Source organism: Balaenoptera physalus, assembly GCF_965194825.1.
Source record: "Balaenoptera physalus genome assembly, chromosome: 17".
NCBI classification, from domain to species: Eukaryota; Metazoa; Chordata; class Mammalia; order Artiodactyla; family Balaenopteridae; genus Balaenoptera; species Balaenoptera physalus.
Window position 1 is genome coordinate 4,453,362 of NC_138895.1, and position 20,103 is coordinate 4,473,464.

Genomic DNA, 20,103 nt, shown 5'->3' on the forward strand with positions numbered 1-20,103 from the left:
CCGAGCCGGGGTGGGAGCGGCGGCAGCTGGAAGAGAAGGGATGAGGTCATCCTCTCCCTCGGAGTCAGCTGGTGGAGGAGAGGACGCGGGCGGAGGGAGCGCGCGCGCGGGGAGGAGAGGAATGTGCAGGTCCGAGGAGCGCGGCGGCGGCCGCTGCTCCTGCTGCTGCTGCTGGCGGCGGCGGCGGCTCGGGCGGCAGCCGCGGGGCCGGGACGGCGAGGAGCGCGGGCGGCGGGCAGGGGCGCGCGCCGGGCGCCGCGAGCAGCTCGGCTCCGCGCAGGCAGCCAGGCGGCGCTCCTGCCGGCTCCGGGCGCGCCGCTAGCCCGGCCCAGCGCCCAGCCCGGCGGGCGGCGGGCGGCGGGCGAGCCGGCGCAGGAGCAGAAGCAGGAGGAGGGGAGCCGCGCCGCCGGGGAGGGAAGCCGGGGCGAGGCGAGGCGGCGGCGGCGGGAGGAGGAGACAGCGGGGAAAGGTGTCACATAAAGGAGGGCTCTTCTCCGCTTGGGAGGCATCATGGCCGCTAAGTCAGACGGGAGGCTGAAAATGAAGAAGAGCAGCGACGTGGCGTTCACCCCGCTGCAGAACTCGGACCACTCGGGCTCGGTGCAGGGACTGGCTCCGGGCGTGCCGTCGGGGTCGGGAGCCGAGGACGAGGAGGCGGCGGGCGGCGGTTGCTGCCCGGACGGCGGCGGCGGCGGCGGCGGCTGCTCGTGCTGCCGCTGCTGCTGCCGCTGCTACTGCTGCTGCGCCGGCAGCGGCGGCTCCGGGGGCTCGAGCGGCCCGGGCGGCGGCGGCGGCGGGGCGGGCTCGGCGGCGCTGTGCCTGCGCCTGGGCACGGAGCAGCGGCGCTACTCGCTGTGGGACGGCCTCTGGATCCTGGTCGCCGTGGCCGTGTACTTCGCGGACGTGGGCACGGACATCTGGCTCGCCGTGGACTACTATTTGCGCGGCCAGCGCTGGTGGTTCGGGCTCACGCTCTTCTTCGTGGTGCTCGGCTCGCTCTCGGTGCAAGTGTTCAGCTTCCGCTGGTTTGCGCACGACTTCAGCACCGAGGACAGCGCCGCGGCCGCCGCCGCCGCCGCCGCCAGCTGCCCGCCGCCCGGAGCCGACTGTAAGACGGCGGTCGGCAGCGGGTCTGCAGCCGCGGAAGGCGAGGCTCGCCCTTCCACGCCGCAGAGGCAAGCGTCCAACGCCAGCAAGAGCAGCATCGCCGCCGCCAACAGCGGCGGCAACAGCAGCGGGGCCACGCGGGCCAGCGGCCAGCGCAGGTCTGCGTCCTGCTCCTTCTGCCTCTGGCTCCTGCAGTCACTCGTCCACGTCTTGCAGCTCGGGCAGATCTGGAGGTACCGTATCGGGGCCGGGGGAAGCGGGAGATTGGCTGCTGCTCGTGCATCCCCACTGCTTTGCTTTTGCACAAGAAAATCGTTGCGGGTTGCTGTGGTAGTAACCCTAGTCACCCTCCTTCCGGGCTTTTTGTTTTGTTTTGGTTTGGTTTTAAATTTGTGATCACAACCTAGGGTGTGAGGAGCAAGGGAAAGGCAGCAGAGTGGCTTTGAGCACTCAGCCCTTCTGTCTTCCCACTCCGTTCAACCAGCTTCTCTCTTTATGTGCTACACCCCCCTTCCCGCCCCCCCCCCCCATTTTTAGTGGTCGTGCTTCTGTGAGTAGGAGAGGATTCCTATCACGTCTTCTAAAAATCCTTTTTAATTATGTTGAATTTGAGGTGTGTGTTGCAGTTTGGATGGCTTCTTTTGTTCCCTGAGAAAAATTGCTAATTCTAGTTAGATGGAGTTATTGCTGTTCAGAAGTACCCACATTTTAATTCTCACCGCTGGAGAAGTACTGTGCTTCAAGTAAAGAGCTTAGTAGGGACACACTTGTTTTTTGGGGGGACTATATATATCTATATCTATTTTTATATCCATCTCCAAATACCGGTAAGTACACTTTATGGGACCCAGACTTACTCTACTGGTGCCCTTTCAGATTATCCTGCAGTATCCCCTCAGCTGATTTCTGGGATAACTAAGAACCCTTGGAAAAGGGTGGTGCGTCTTGTAAACTTTGACCACACTTGGCATCTTCATTGACTTGCTTTGGTGCTTGTCACCTGATCTACCAAGTCTTTACACAGATACCACTTCCACTTACAAACTAGAGTACAAACTGGAATATGGTTCCTTTGGGCAGAGGGAGTCATCACTGGAACCGTCACAGCCTGGATTTAGGTATATAATGAAGTGATATGCTCAGGAATGCGTTTCTCCGGGTTTTATATGTTTTTGATAGCTTTTTGAAGTGATACTTTACAGCTACAAGAATTCCTTGTGTTGAAGCATTTAAATGCTAACATCCCAGAGTTTTGCTTTTTGGGTTTTTCTTTTTTTTTTGGGGGGGGGTGTTTAAAATAACTTAGTAAGTGTAAGTGAAATGAGGAAACTTCCTCACAAGTGCACTGATATGGGACTATACTCTGCTATGCCATTGTCCTTTTCAATTTTATTTGTAGTTATTTTTGTGATTAAAAAACCGAAATGATTATGAGTCATTAACTCTGCTACAACTCGGAGAATTTGTGGAACGGAACTAAAAACGTCCTTTTCTTTACGGTGAAGTGTAGTGTTTTCATTGAGAAGAGCAAGTGTGATTATTTTTCAGTCTTTTCCGGGACCATTGCTTTGTAAAGCAGGGTAAGCATTGCCACAGACAGTGACTTTTCAAACTGAGAAACTTTTTTTCCAAGCAGATACTTTCTGGTAAAAGTGCTATATGATATGCAGTCAGACAAACTGATGTTGGAAACTTCCATGCTTTGGACTTGAAGGACTTTTTGAAACGTCAGTTTAATGTGCTAGCTATATTTTCCATGGTTGACTATTGCAAAGACTTGCAGCTTGGTGCTTTTCGAGTGTGATGAAGAACTCAAAGGCTTGATTTAATTACTGAAATTATTTACGGGTTGAGATTCGTATGATTAGCAGTTTTAATCTGATAATGTGGTAAATGAAGCTTAACATTCCATTTGTTAACTTCTGCAAACTTCATGCAGGATTTGGAAATCACTCACTTTTACCTTTAAAATGTCTAGATTTATGTAAATAATGCAAACACTTCTCAGTTCTATTAACTGAAGAACTATCGATGTTTCTTACCGATTTATACTTTATGAAAAATTGAATATCAAATTCTAGTTTACTAGACCTTCTAGACCAAACATTTTCCCAATTGAAACATGATGTTTAATATCTCAGGACATAAAATGCAGAAAGTGGGAAATAATTAGTAAAAGAAAAGGGCCTAAATACATCTCAGCGAGACCATAGCCACTGGGTCATTTGGCCACACAGCAAAGCTATGGAGGGGTGGGGGACAGGGATGGGTAAGGTTCAGTGCAGAAGGAAAACCACAGGCTGTCAGACAAATGCATTCACCAACCCAACCCTTGGAGAAACTATGGTCACACGCGGGTCCTTTTTGTCAAGCATTTCTACAATATTTTCCTTAAAGGCTTCAAAGTTTATTCTGCTAACACATGGTCATTTGGGAGGAGATATTATTTTTTTAGATATATACATATGTTTTTATATATTTATTTACATATTCAGAATAATGTATTTAGTAATGTATATCTGAATTATCTAATCTTACTGTTCTTGGATTCTGGCTAAGATATTTGGAGGATGTTGGGGTAACTTGGTGGAAGCATGATCTAAGACTCAGCCTCATTTTCTCCTTATAATGTTAAAAACAAAGCAAAAAAACAAAACAAAACCCAACACCTTTAACCTAATGTAGGAAATTGAAATGGGGTCAGAGAGTTCATGGAATTTAACACTCAGATGCATTCCGAATTCTTTCAGTTTCTCTGAGTGTAGAAGATTGGAATGGAACTTGGGGGGATGGGTGCATCTTTGATAATAAGCTGGTGAAATGCAGTTCATCTCAGATTATTATATTAGACCATTATCTTTGACCACTATGATTCCTTAATTAGGAGCATCCCTCTGCTTTTTCAAGCTTTTCTTTTCAATGCATTCATTGTACACAAATGTTGCAGAAACACCAAGGTATCAATGGTTCAAAGCTCAGAGTTCATTACTCATGTTTTAACATGCTACTTTCTAAGATCAATAAAATAGATTTTAGCTAGGTTGGTAACTGTTCATTGTATTTCCATGGAATTCAAGTTATTTTAGGTAAGGGTCAGATTCTAAAAGCTCTCTGTAGATAAAATCCTTTGAAATACCATCAAAGTGTTTGCTTGCTCAGAAATAGCTGTTTGAAACATTTTGGACAAGATTTGCATGTATTCATACATTTATTACAAATGCAGCGGCTGAAAGCAGTGGTACATATTCATTTTAATTAACGTTTACTAATGGAAAAATTAATGGCAGCTTTTAAAGTCGCAGGAGTTGATACTGGGAAAGAGCCGTTTGAAATAATGAAGTGAATTTTTGCTACCATGTGAAAAGAGCAATTATGACTTTAAAGGAACTGTGTCTGTGAATGCATGAGGAAGTACTTTTTTTTTCTTGTTCACATCATATGATTCCAGAAGTTACTAAGAGTGCAGTTCAGCCAGTGGGAATCAGAAACGCGCAATCAGAACAGCTTTTAGTCTTCATAATACCCATGAACAATTATATCTAGACGTCTTCTTCCTTCAGAGTTTATGACTTACTCTTCAAATGTGACCTGAATTTCTCCTACACATGTACACGTGTAGGTATGTACATATTTAGTTGTCTTCTAGCAAATAGGCACATGGTAAATGATAACTTCGTGGATGGTAGAACGGGGAGTATTTTTACCATTTTTGGTTTTGTTTCTGAATATCTTATCGTGAGAGTCACCTGGTGGAAGAACAGCTTTCTTGTGTTTCTCATGCTTGATCCCCCACGAGGTATTAACATGTGTCCCATGTTCAGGTACTTGGGAAAATGACCGGTTAAGCAGAATTAAGCAGATCTGTCCACAGCAGGACTTCTCAGAGCCTTTACTTACTAAGCTGTTGTGCAGTTGTCAATAAGTTTTTAAAGGCACAGCTATTAAATCCTCTTGTAATCATGTGGCACACAAAGCACTTTGAGAAACATTGTTCTATGCCATTCTTAAACCTGTCCAAACAAGAATTATAATAACAAGAATTTTACGTGGCACTTTAAACATCTACAGATATCTTTATACTCCTCTCTCGTCTAAGCATTAGTACCTCTGTATATGAGAAAGCTGGCAGAGAGATTACTCAAAGATTACTCAAGATTGCTTAAACTCAGAGAGATTAAGTAACTGGCACAAGATTACCCAACTATTATGTGATGTAGCTCAGAGTCAAAACCAGGCCTGTCTTACCCTAAAGTGTATTTTTTCTGGCTCAATTAGCTACTTCCAAATGCCATTTTGGATAATAAGGTAAACAATGTATAAAAATGACAACTTACCTTCACTAAGGTTGGCAAAGTTCAAGAGAGAGCTGAGTTTAGACAAGTTAGGATGTTTCTCTAATACACACCAGTGGTTCAATGGCAGAACAGAGGCTGGAGCTCAGATCATCTGACCAGTGTTCCTCTTCCTACACCACTTGGACACGCTGAGGTTGTTGTAGTGGCATTAATGACTAAATGGCATAATGTATGTGAATAAGCAGAAAGTGCTTTGCAAATGATAAAAAATTCTAGAGATAAGGAATGGGTAGGAAAATAGCATACTGGGTACAGCTTCGAGTGTTGAAAAAGTACCTTATTGATTCTGAGTTAGTTCTGAATTCTGACATAGGTCAAGCAAGATTGGTGCCCTTTCCTGAGTTTATTGAATGGTCATTTCCCGTATATCTGTGTTCCCTCTACTGCTTATTAATTTATCTATTCATCTGTATTGAGTACCTGCTCTACGCAAGGCACTATGCTAGTTACTAATCGTCCCAAGATGAATAAAGTACACATCTTCTTTCAAGGAATCTACTGTCTGATGAGGAAGATGGAACCGTAGACACACAATTTCAGTCCTGGGAAATAAGCACTCTGATAGAAACAGGAAACTCAAGCCACCTTAGTGGTTCAGGTAAAACTCCGGAGCAGGAGATGTTTGAGCAGAGGTTGTGATGGTGGGCAGGTCTGCTACTGGAATAAAGTGGAGGTTGGCAGTGAGGGCTTGGATATGACTGTGCAAAAGGGAAGAGAAGCAAGAAAGAATAAGGCAGGTTAAACGTGTGCTTCAAACAGAGAGAGTGATTGAGAGACAGTAGCTAGAGGTGAAGATGGAGAATTAGTTGGGCTGGGCAATGAAAGGAATTTAGGTTTTATTCTGGAGGCGTTGAGAAACAGTTGAAGGATTATAAGGATGAGGATTGTTGACAAAAGCGTGAAAACCTTGTTTTATTCAAAGGAGTGGCAAAACGTTGAAAGGTTCAGAGGAAATGTCCTCAATCCCTCTCTAACTCAGTCATGTCCCTTTCATTCATAAAAGTCCATTGATTTTAAACGGATTGCGTGTGGATGTAATTGGAGCATATAAATAGGCCCAACATCTTGGGAGATTTATAAACAGATTGGTTGAAATTCATTGTATTTATACCAAAGTAAATTCTTGGCGAAAGTTTATTTTGCGTTACTTTTTGAAGAGATTTTCCTTAGGATGTGGTGGGCTTCACCTTATTGAAATCCTTAGAAAATGGTTCCTTGTATTTGTGTAACACTTCAGTTTTCAGAGGGTTTCCACATTTTCTTTCTTATGTGAGCCTCATACGCATCTTTGAGGTGACACATTTTGCCTATGTGGAAATTGAGACAGAATTTTAAATGTTTTTCTCTTTAGGTCACGTAGTTCTGCACAGATTCTAGGCTAGAATTCAATACTGAGGTGGGAGGGAGAAAAAGGAACATGGGAAATTGTTGACGTAACTGAGGATGATTTGGTAGAAGAGAAACCTGAAAACTTGAGAGCTCTGATACTGAAGGATTCTAATGTGGAAGAAACTTCCGCGTCAACCCTCTGGGACAAAATGGATAGGATCTACAGGAAGAGATTTTGAATTAATGTAAGGAAAACATTTTTAAGTAGTCATAAGGGATCCCAAGATCAGCTAAGATTCCTTAGAAGTAACGAGTTCCTCATCACTGGAGTGTCTAAGCATAGTTTGGAAAACTGTAGGCAGAACTACGGTAGAAGATACTTTATTATACAGAGGGTTGGACTAGATCATCTTCCAGCTCTGAGATTTTATGACAGTTTCTATCATTACGTGCTGCTCCAAACATAATGGACTAACCTTTGCTTTTTTTTGCATGAAAGAAGTAGGAGTTTGCTTGAATAACAGCAGCTGTTGTCACTTTGAAATCTATTCATTGGTTATGGACCCAGTATCTTCCCTGGAGCATCACAAATCCACACCACAGCCTTGAGTGCTGAGCTTGGTATTTAAATCTCTGAGTTAGCTCACAGATATAAATCCACATACAATCAGACAGTCCTCTGTCCATTTACTTGGGTTTCTTTATGAGCTGGAATAATTTATGCATAAATCTGTGTGGTAAATATAACTATTTTAGTATCTTTGTAATAAATGCAAAAGTTGTAATTTTTCCATTCACTTGAACTATACACTTACAAGGGTAAAAAAAAAATGTTACACTTATTATACCCCTTGAAATTGCAGACTACTCTCAGAGCAGTTGCAATGGATGCTATCATTTTTGAATAGCGTCCACAATCCTTGGGTCAGTAACTGTGAAGGTCTTTGCTCAGTCACTTACAAAAAAGTTCCTTAATGTTTGAATATCCAAGTACATGACGTCTGTTAAATATGTTCTATATTTTTACAGTTTGAATGGAATAGTCTACCAATGAATTTAAATAGCACCAGTCACTGAGTAACAGATAAATACTAGAATGATTCCCCTTTATATGGAATCCCGGGCTAATCTGATTAGCACACTTCCTTGACTTGTTTTAGAATTTGAATAACACACGTTCTAAGCTTATGGAAGCAAGACTAGGTGTTAGAATCAGATTTATTACTCTTACGTATTATCAAATAGAAGGTGCAGTGTGCTGCTAGTCATGCTTTTCAGGTATAATCTTGGAAAATAGTTGGAAGATGTTGATGGATTTCATGGGGAAAACATTCAGTAATTCTCAACAGGAAGTATTCTCTTGAATGGCATGCGTAATTCTGACTACCACACCATGTGACTTCCTTGCAGCTGTATGATGGTGTCCTTGGGAACTGTTGGCATGGCCGGTCGGGAAGGAGGACCATGGGCAAATCCTCAGGAGGTTACTCTAGTAGTTGTGGATCTCCTATGTGTAGGCATACATGTTCAGTGAATATCTGCTGATCTGTGAATGAAGCCCAGGGGTTATTATTTCTTCTTTGCATGAGTGTAGCTGCACTTGCTGCCTTGTTGCTTCTTGAGTTGCTAATGGTACAGTGAATCAGAAAAGGTGCCATGTTATCTAGAAAGGATACAACAAATCACGCAGCTCTTTTGTAGGTTACTAGTGCTAGGAAAGTGGGGCTGAATTTCACAAAATACTAGTTACCTTCTGAGAAAGATGCAGCTAGACGCTCACCTTCACTTACCTGTTCTTGCTGGTAGAAAAGTCAGACTGGGGAAGCTTTGGGATAGATATTTTTCACTTAATTCTTACCTACTCTTGACCTTCTGAGAATACACCTGTATACAGAATGATTTTGGGGATTTTTGGTGTTCCTACTTGTCTACTCAAAGAAAAACTGTGGCTTCTGCTATTATGATGACCACGACCATCATCACCGTAATTGTTATCACCATAGAACATTACTTCCATGTCTAGTGTATGTACAGAACTCATACAATTACTGATGGTGAGGGATAATAAAGATGGGTTAAAATGGAAATGGATCAGTCCAGAAATCCTCTAGAGGCAAGAGGTGGTGTGAAAGACAACGGTAGATCTTTTCTAACCCTGAGATGAAGGCAGAGGGTCACAGTTAGTGTATCAACGATGGATCTTATTTAGAGGGGCAGCTGCCTTTTGGGGAACTGGACTAAAGGGGGGGATCAGATGATTTGGCCACTTGGGGGCTCAGGCCCCCGGCAGTCACCTACTGTCCTGGGTTTACATGTGACAGCACCTGCCGATGGCCCCCCAAGTTTAGGTCTTCTTTTGGTTTCCTCCTTCTGGGTCTTCGTTTTCTACCTGTATGATGTGATTAGTCAAAAATAGTGTTCTGGGTTCTTTCCAGGCTTACAATCTTCTGATCCTGCTCTTATTATGAATTCTTTTTTGCTTGTCCAGTCCCCAGAGTATATGCACCGGAAAGTCTGTTCTTCTAAGGCCATGACTACAGCACTGTGTAAGTCAGTCAAAGGGGATCTACAGGGGGTTTCCACAGTTGACAATATTAGTGTCCGAAACACAGGAATCGGTATTATATGTGGAGAGAGAATCTTAAGCTTATTTGTATAATGCAACTTATTTTGTATCATTTCCAAATTTTAGTTATCATCAAATTAAACCATTTTCATTGAAACCCATATCTAAGTATTTGAAGCTGATGTTCAAAGTGTTCCATATCACTGATTTTAAGAGATGTACCATATAGACTTGGGAAGCCAGAATTGCCTTCTGCATTTCATGGGGCGAGGTATGCCCAGCTGGAGTGCTAGGATTAAGAAATAGGAACAATGCTTCACAGGCTTAAAAAGAACTATCCATTAGGTCAAGGAGAAGGCTGCTGTCAGAGCTAGATTTGCTTTAAAATTAAAAACTTGTCCTGGGTTACACCGTCACTGATTTAATATGCTGGAAGTTGAATTAAACGCTATACAAAGATACTGTATCCAGGCCTGCACTTGTTGAGGAACAGGGCTGTGTTACATTCTGCCAGAAGAAGAGATCAACCCCTTAACCTTCCCCAGTTGGGGACTGCCTGGATCTTTAGGATGTTAGAGATCTGTTGTAACACTGCACAATTTTCAACCTCACGACAACATTTCAGATTTTTACATTAAAAAAAAATTTTTTTTAACATTTATTTAAAAATTGTCTGAAGTATGTCAAACTGTTTTCCCCCTTTTATGATTCATAAGTAGGCTGTTTGAATCAGTTCTACTTCTTTTGCTTACTTTATGTACTTGCACTGTTTTCCTGTCAGGGGAATCCTTCTACACAAACAGCAGTGGGCAGTGTGTGGGGTGGGTAAGGATGAGTCAGTCAAAATCAGGCATATATAGAAAAAAGGAGGATCTACAGTGGATATGAGTCTAAAAAGACTTGAGCTGACTTTGATTTGACTTCCCATCAAGTACATTTTTTTAAAGTGTATGATACGATGTTTTTTTAATTCATTCTTTAAAAAAAATTTTGTGGTGGTAACAGCACTTAACATGAGACCTACCCTCTTAATTAAAAAATTTTTTTTAAATTAATTTTTATTGGAGTATAGTTGCTCCACAATGCTGTGTTACTTTCTACTGTACAACAAAGAAGGACATTATTTAAGAAGGAAAAAGTCACCTTTCTGAACCCCCAGCCTAGGAGATTTCATCCATGTAAATAGTAGTCTGATTCCTCTTTCTGCAGCCTAGATAACAATTATGAATAAAGATACCAATTTTAGGCTCAATTCTCTACTTTCCAGGTCTTTTCTCAGGAGCAGAGAGTCAATACTCAACACATAGGTAGCCATTGTAGCAGTAACAGAAGACAATCCCTCATCACTTCCTTCATTAGTTCATGGCATAATCACTGCATCAGTGTGACAGTAACAATGAAGAAATGATCCTTCAGGAAAGAGGGGAAAGGATTTGGAAAGCCTTCTTTCGTCTTGATAGAGTTTTCAGCTGATTAATTAATTTGCTGTTTTACCAAAGTAAATTTAATAACAATCATTTTTTAAAATGTAGGTCAATTCTAGAAAACTCTCCAAAGTGATTTTTAGTACTTGGGTCTGTTGTTATAAATTAGGAAGGATGTCCCATAGGGTTTCCTGTCTCTAGGGGATGTACTACTATTAAGAGTGGCAGTCACAGATATCCTACGGGATTTTTCCTGAATCGGTTGGTGATGGTCGGGTTTGAAAAACTGAGTTCTAGATGGGAACAGGTAATATAACACAGTCCCAATGAAAGCATAAGTATTCGTTGTGTTCCTGCTTCTGAAAAGTAAACAATCATTACAATTACTTAAGGATATACTAGTATCTATCTGTATCATATGTGGAATCTAAAATATGATACAAATGAACTTATTTACAAAACAGAAACAGACTCACAGACATAGAACACAAACTTATGGTTACCTGAGGGGAAAGGTTGGGGAGGGATAAATTAGGAATTTGGGGTTAGCAGATACAAATTATTATATACAAAGTAGATAAACAACAAGGTCCTACTGTGTGGCACAGGGAACTATATTCAATATCCTGTAATAAGCCATAATGGAAAAGAATATGAAAAAGAATATATGTCTATATTTATATGTAGAACTGAATCACTTTGCTGTCCAGCAGAAACTAACACAACATTGTAAATAAACTATGTGTCAATAAATAAATAAATTAATTAATTAAGGTTGGCATCAAATGAGTAAGGGGGAGGAAACCTGAAGTTCTGATCAAGGAACTATGTCCAGATACCCTGGAAACTATCATTTCATCGCATTCTCTGATCTGCTAGTAGAAGAGGTGGGTATTGTGGATCGAGCATGAATTGATTAGTTGGAGGAAGAAAAAAAATAGCCATGATAGAAATGAAAGAAGATGGAGAATTTTATTCCGTAATCAGAGGATGAATTTTTAATCCTTTGTCGTAGGAGTGGGAAAATTGTACTGACCCCCCATTCTATAACGCATCACAGCAAAGTTTAAAGCAAGGCTTCACCAGCCAGGCTAAGTTTCCATTAGATGAGTTTGTTCTGGGGACAGAGAAGGCAAAAGCTCCAGCTGTGATGATGGTCACGTTTATGGGATCAAGTTGAGACTGAGGGCACCAGTGGGGTCTGCAGTCTGAGGGACTTTGACCTGAGTCCTGGATTATCACACAGGTCAGAAGAGGGCAAGTCAGCTGGCAAGAGAGTCAAGGCCAGGGCACATCATCACAAAGCGGAACATATTAAGAACCCAGGAATCTAAGCAGGGACCAGAAACAAACTTGATAATAGTAAAGGGAGGTTAGAATCTGAGATCAAGGTCATCATGCAAACAAACCATGACACCCGGACTTCAAAGTGTAAAACCGAAGGGAGATTTGTTTCATTTATGTTCTCGTTATATAACTTCTGTCTGGTCGGGTATCAAGAGTAGGGCCTAAAACTGGAGGTTGAGTTCTAATCCCACTGAGGGGAGGGCAGAGAGCTGGGATTGAAGGCAGGTTCTCACTCATCTGCTGTTGACACCTGCAAATTCATCAGCAGCCCATTGGCCGAATCACTATGTGGTCACTGTAATCGGTTGCTGAGAATAAAATGACAGAAATAAGTGACCAGTGATAACCTTTTCGTCATGTTTTCCACAAACATCTGCTTAAAATCATAGTAAGGAAAACATGTTAAAAAGAATATGCTCTCAAAAAGTTTATGTGGAATCTAAAAAAAAAAGTCACAAATGAACTTATATGCGAAACAGAAATAGACCTGCAGACAAAGAAAACATAGTTACCAGAGGGGGAAGGGGGAGAGGGATAAATTAGGAGTTTGGGATTAACATATACACATCACTATATATAAAGTAGATAACCAACAAGGACCTACTGTATAGCATTAGGAACTCTACTCAATATTCTGTAATAACCTATAAGGGAAAAGAATCTGAAAAAAATAGATATATATGTATGTATAACTGAATTTCTGTGCTCTAAACCTGAAACTAACACAACGTTGCAAATCAACTATACTTCAATAAAAAATAAATACAAATAAATGGTAAAAAAAAAAAAAAAAAAAAAAGGTTTACCATCTAGGAAAGGAGGCAAGTCGCTTTCATACCCCTGGGATCTGTCTGTGATGAGGCACTGGGTGAGCTGTTGCCTTACTCAAGGTAGGGTCAGCAGCCAGCAGCCTTAGCATCTCTTGGAGGCATCTCAGAAATGCAGAATCTCAGGCTCACCCCTGATCTACTGAATCAGAACTTGCATTTGAACAAAATCCCCAGGGGATTCGCAGGCATTTTTAAGTTTGAGAAGCAGAATAGCATCCATTCTGCTACAGAGGAGGGAGGGCCCCTTTCAGCTGAAATGGTCGGGGAAGGCTCATCTGAGCTGGACACTCATGGAAAATATACTTGATCCAGACACCGTAACTGGCTTTCTCGCTAGTTACCGCACCCAGTACGATAGCTTGGAAACCGTACCAGTGATAGGCGCACACGTACACACCCAGGAGCCTCTTTACAGACAGCGCCGTAAGCAAAAGTATGACAAACAAAGTGAAAGATTTTAGTAAAATCTTTATTAAAACTCCATTGTTTTATGGTTTTGTTGTTCACAACTGTGGACTGCCCTCTGCTCTCAGTTTTATATTCTACTCAGACCTTATGCCATCTGGTCACTTGGGATGGAGGGGACAAGGGGTGGTGAGAAAGGGACCAGACCTTCTCAACGGAGGTGGACACTAGGAAAGCGTTGGGTTCAGAGTAACCAGACCGTGAGGTTAGAGAATGAAAAGAGGGGCATGGCAGCTCTTGCCAAGAAAGACATAATGATTGTCATCTTTGCTCAGAGGGGTGGAGCTAGGCTGGTTGTGGCATCCTTATTCATACTTTTCTGAAAAAGGAGCAGCCTTGAGGGTGAACAAAGATGTCCCATCACTGGGTGTCAGGGATAGTGGAGTGGAAGGTCAGGTTCTGGGCATCCCTCATCCTTAAGCTTTTAGTCTGATGGACCAAGGAGCTTCTGCATCTACATGGGAAAGCGGAACAAAGGGAGGAGTAACGGAAACGAACTAGGAACCCAGACCTGCGAGACCAGGTCCTGTCCAGGAGTTGGCAGGGTATTTTTTTAAAATGACGTGGAAAGACTTCTGATGACCAACCTGCTGTGTGCAATTCAGCTCCTTGTGGTGACCCATGAGGCTCACAAGGCAGGCTATGCCATGGGAAGAAATATGATAGCTCAGCCCGATTTCATGCTTTACTATTTGTCTTCCTAAGTGAGAACGGTAGCATCAACAACATGACAAAATATGTCAGTGTCTGGGTTGTGGGATAAAGAGATAATGAGGATGGCGCCTTATAAGATGTATATTTGGGTAGATGTGCGATCAGTTTCCTTATTTCACATTAAACAAAATAGGAAAAGATGGCCTTCCCAGATATGCTTCTTTTCAAAGTAATAGTTTTCTAATTTCTCCTTCGTGCAACACCTGGTGTTGCTAGGCTGTCATTTCTGTTGCTAGGGTTCCCTCCCCCATCTATGTGCTAGGATGTGATTGTTTCGTTCAGTGTTCTTACGTGTTTCCATGGAGAATTCCTAAGTTAAATTTTCTCAGTCTGCTTTATCAGTAGGTGTGGTCACCCTGCCAGGCTCTAGACCTACATGTCTTTCCAATATGGTAGCTATTTCCGTTGAAATGTAGTTATTCTCGATTGAGGTGTGCTGTCAGTGTCAAATACCCAGGGGATTTTGAGGACTTAGTGTGAAAAAAAAGGGGATGGTAACTGTCTCATTAATAACTTTCATAAGGGTTATATGTTGAACTGGTAACATTTTGGATATATTGGGTTAAATAAAATATACTGTTAAAATTAATGTCACCTTTTGCTTTTTTTTTCTTTTTAAATGTGACTACAAGAAAATTAAAATTACAGATGTGGCTTGCATTGTATTTCTGTTGGACAGAGGTGCTCTAGATGATGTGAGAGCTCAGTTCTTGAGGAGTGAGAAGAGGATAAATCCAAAGTGAAGTGTTTCAAAATATTAAGATAAGAATTTACTAGAAGTTAGCAAGGAAAGAACACTGAGTTGTTTCACTGCTGAGGCAGGTTGACTTAATGGGTTTTGCAAATAAGGTTACCTACTGGTAAAAACTGGGTCTTTAGGAGATAAAACCCCTAATGTGGGTGCAGCCCATGGTCTTCCCTGCTTCCTGCCTTGCTTAAGGCCCAGCGACCCGCTGTGCTTCTTTGGTGGTTTAATAAATAATTCTTAATGATGACAATAAGAAGTAAATCTTTGTAAGTGCCGTTGTAGCTTGCCAAGCACATTCACTCCTATTAAACCATCCAATCTTCTCACCAGCCTCTCAAGGCAGGAATTATTATCATTCCCATGTGAAGATGAACCCAGTAAGGTTCAGAGAAGGTAGAAGATTTGCCCAAGGGCACACAGCTCCTCAACAGCAAGTGCCTGCACTCACATTCTCGACTTCAGCTTCTGAATCTCATGCTTTTCCCACTGTATCTTACAAGATTAATCCAAGAGAATCACTTGGAGAAGCATTTCCTGACCTTTCCGGCTGGCAGCTGTGCTAAAAACTGCAGTGAGTTCAATTGTACTGTGACATCAGTGGGAATTAGTTAATACCAATTTATAGGATTTTCCTCTGACTACCGGGAAAGGGAGAGACCCACCTGAGGACAGGAGGTCAGATGTGAGTCCTGACTTTGCTGGAAATTCCTCAACTACAAAACAGTGGGTGGCAGTTACATCAGATCATTTCTAAAGTCCCTTCCAGCTTTATAATTCTATGAAACCTGGTATCTAAAAGGAGCATATCAACTCTTTTCATGCACCTTATTAAATATCCACTTGGGGAACAATATGTATGTTTTATTAACCTGGGCTAGTTTTCTGATAAACTGCTCTGGAATTGGTATTTCACACCAGACTTCAAACAGACACTATGGGATCCATTTTATCCACAGTGTGTCACTTTCATTTGGTGCCTACTGGTAAAATACATGTTGTTTCCATTGGGAAATGCATGGCACTAAAGAATACTAAATAGGCTCCAGTCCCATGTGAATAGTATGTGATTAACCTGTATTTTTATCCTCATTTTGCATGCAGTCATGCTTTGCATATGCCAGCATTCTACCCCACATATGTTCATAAATTATGACTTCAAGTACGATCATTCAAGGCAAGCGCCGCTGTCAGTCACATCTCTCTCTCTCTGAGACCAGCAGGATTTACATCTGTGTGACTGACATAACTTCAAATTTAACTCCTAAGACCTATCTCAGAGGACCAACTCTATATAGTCCAGCATATGCAAGTGCTAGAAAATTCATTCTCAAACGCACACAATTCAAAATTTTCAGAATCGGACACAGCTAGTCTTTGAAAAAGCAATTCCAAATATTCCTTTCGAAAAATCAATTAATTCCTCCCAAAAGATGCCCCCCAAAGTAGATATGACTTGCTTTGAAAAGGCTTGGCAACTGCAATCTGCTCATTATTATTATTATTATTTGGTGGCATTCCATGAAAAATATATAGGATCATTTTTCTTTTTAGTTCAATGGCATCCTTGGAAAGTATAGTTTTTCCAGAGAGACTGATTTCCAAGTATGTTTTTAATGTTCATGACATTAAATGTGTTCTGACTTACTGTTTTTTTTTTTTTTAATCCCAAGTGATATGTTCTAAGAAACATGCGTATCTATACTATAGTTATTTTTCCCATGATTTTCTTCCATGTATACACCTGATCATGCAGTTATGTAGGTTCAGATATGCTGGAAAGAACAGACATGATTTAATTAAACTCAGATAGTCTGGAGTAAAAATGCCTTCATTCATTCATTCAATAAATATTTCTCACGCATTCACTGTGGGAGGGCTCTGGGCACAGCAAGATGAATGGGCTACACTCCCTGACTTAAAGGAGTTCTCTGTCTGGCAAGAGACTGTCTCATTTATAACTGTTCACACCTCAGAGGGTCATGCAGCCTTAGCAATGGCGGGAGTAGTGTTGTTGGGAGAATAGCAGAGGGATGGAATGGGGAACCTCTGTCTGGAAGAAGGGGTAACATTTGACTGGAACCCAAGAGAGTTCCAAGCAGAAAGCAAAGAAGGGGCAAAGACATCTCATGCCCTGTTGGTAAAGAGCTGAAGCGGAAAGTAGGAAGGAAAGAATGTTAGCAGATGAGTTGTGAGTTTGGGGCCAAACTAGCCAGGGCGTTGGGTGCTTTCCTAAGGAACCAGGACTTGATGCTGTTGGTAAGTGGAGACTCCAGGGACACGTATAGATACATATTTTCCAACAGCTCCCTTTTAGCAGTGGGAAAGATTGAATCGCAGTCTGGAAGTATTGGAGAAGGAAGTCTCCTGCCTTCTTCAGAGGCAGGGAAAAGAAAATGTGAGTGAGGGGTGGACTTGAAAAATACCTGGAACTTTAAGATGCAGTGGAATGAGTGAGGGAAATGAAAGCCCGGAAGAGCTTGGCGAGCCTCACTGAAGATTCTGATAGTACTTAATGAGCTATTGGAAAAGGCATAAACATAAACAGAGTTAAAGAAAGATGCTCTGTAATGCAGGCTGGGCAATTAAAAAAGATTTACCAGAGTAAAGCTAAATGCAGTGTCGTGGATAATTAATGGGCCCGTGACAACTCAGTAACAACTACCCTGAACTTTTACAATAGAGCATTAACATATGTGGGTGTCAGAAGGAGGGTTTGCTTTCACCGTCAACACCAGTTAGCTCGGAGATTCCCCCACAGAAGTGAATTAGGGATTCCCGGTGATGAGGCCTGCGGACTGACCTCTGACCAGTGGTGAATAGCTGCTCCTCTTTCATGGGTTACTGGTTGAGCCTTAAAGGAGTTTAGCTGTAAATTCAGTTCTCCTTGTCCTGCATTCCCTGGGCTCTAGGTGCCATTTTAGCTTTCAGTGGGATTTCCCTTTCTTACATTAGGAAATGAACTTCGTTCTCCTTGTGGGTAGGTGCACTCCACCTGCAACAGACCTTCGTGGGTGAGGGAACCTTCCCTGAATGGACCGGGCCATTCAAGCCATTAGGACGTGGAGGATGGCCCACCTGGGATACTTAGCTCAGTGAAGACGCCGCAGAGGAAGGTACCTTTGAGCCCCAACTGACCTCTTTTATTTCAATAAATCCTCATTTAACAACCTTTAAAATTTTTTTAATTTTTAGTTTTTAATGAATAAACTTTTCCCCAAGCAGTTTTAGGTTTACAGAAAAGATGGAATTGAAAATACAGAGTTTCCATATACTCTCCGCCCACCTTCAGGTTCCTCTATGACCAACATCTTCTGTTAGTGTGGTACATTTATACAATTGATGGACCAAAACTGATACGTTATGTCGATTGAAAAAAAAAAACTCGCAACCTGAAAGTTGAGAGTTATGTTTTATTCGGCGGGAATTTTTAGGACTTCCAACCTGGGACGTAGCATCTCAAGTAACCCTGAGAGAAGTGCTCCGAGGAGGTGAGGGGGGAGCCAGGTTATATAGGAGTTTTGCGACAAAGGGCAGGTAGTCTGAACGTCAAAAGAGTATTGTTAATTCAAGAAAACCAGATATCTCAAGTTAAGGAATGTAGCGCTTTTCTTTGTATGGGAAGATGCAAGAGTCTGGGCTCACTGAAATCATTCCTTTGACATGCACCTCAGCCCTCTGGGGCCAGCATCCTGTGTTTTCATATCCTGAGTTTCCGCAGGGCTCACCTAAGGAGTGGCTGCAGTCTGATGGCTGCTAGATGGCAGGTGTTCTTTCCTTCCTGAGTTTCCTCAGGGCTCACCAGCTGACCGTAATGGCTGATGGCCGTGACATCCTTTGTTTAGGGATATGGCAGGCGACATTCCATTTCTCATTACTATTAACTAAACTCTGCAGTTTAGAATTCACTTTTTGTGTTGTAAATTCTATGAGCTGTGACAAATGTATACAGTAGTGACTTGTGTCCACCATTGCAGTATAACACAGAACAGTTTACTGCCCTAAAAATCTTCTGTGTCCTACCTACTCATCCCTGCTCCCCCTTCCCCTGGCAACCACTGATCTTTTTACTCTCTCCATAGTTTTACCTTTCCCAAAATGTCATATAGTTGGAATCATATGGTATATAGCCTCTTCAGATTGGCTTCTTTCACTTAGCAATATGCATTTAGAGTTTCTCCGCAGGATTTTGTGGCTTGAATAGCTCATTCTTCTGAATAATATTCCATTGTGTGGACACACCACAGTTTATTCATCCATTCACCTACTGAAGGACACCTTGGTTGCTTCCAAGTTTTGACAATTATGAATGAAGCTGCTGTAAACATTTGTGTTCCGGTTTTGTGTAGATGTTAAGTTTTCAACTCATTTGGGTAAATACCAAGGAGCACAATGCTTTGTCTTATGGGAAGAATAGGTTTAGTTTTATAAGAAGCTACCAAACTGTCTTCTAAAGTAGCTGTACCATTTTATATCCCCACACTTAACAACTTTTGAGTATCTACCATGTGCCAGATACTCCTTGTTTGAGGGTACGAAATTAGTGAACCAGGGCACAAGATGTTATTCTAGAAAGAGTTAGGATACCATGAACTTGTTCAAGTTACAAGTTCTAAATTTAATATTTTGGAGGGATTTACTGATTAGGATCTATGCTTTATAGTATAAATCACATAGTTATTCTTAAATGAGAAATGGGTAAAATAATAAAAATTTAAATTACAGTGAAATATTAGTTGTTCCAGTGATGCATTTGAGTAGCTTTATGAAATCATTTTGCTGGACATCTAGACATTGAGTTGTGGTACCAACTCTGGTTTCACATGGGTGTAAGAAAAATTATTGGAACAAAATCAGCCTTTTTTAAAATGTACCTTTGAGATTAGTTATATTCATGGATTTATAAAACTGCTTGGTAATTGTTCCTTTAAAAATGTAACCATGGGGTAAATAATTTTCAGTGAAAAAAATCACAGCGCGCGCACACACACACACACACACACACACACACAATCCTCTAAAAATACTCTGGAGTTCTGCCAGAGACTTGAATGGCTGCCCTGGGTAGCGACAGCCTGATTCACTCATGCCAGCTCAGCTTGGGCTTTGCCTCCAATGGAGTTGAATGGAAATCAATACACAGATGAATGGCAGAAAATTGGTTTCTCTACCTTTTAAAAGGCCTCGTCAGAATCGTTATTTGAATTGTTATAGTATTAGC

The 20,103-nt window shown here is 41.9% G+C and overlaps 1 protein-coding gene across 1 annotated transcript in view; it reads left to right on the plus strand.

The window, feature by feature from the left end:
- The first annotated feature begins 275 nt into the window (after positions 1-275).
- XKR4 (XK related 4) overlaps positions 276-20,103 on the plus strand; it is a 363,695-nt gene continuing 343,867 nt past the window's right edge. The window contains exon 1 of the mRNA XM_082433008.1: positions 276-1,340. Coding sequence (XP_082289134.1) covers positions 511-1,340 — 830 coding nt within the window. The 5' untranslated portion in view covers positions 276-510. The remainder of the gene's footprint in view (positions 1,341-20,103) is intronic.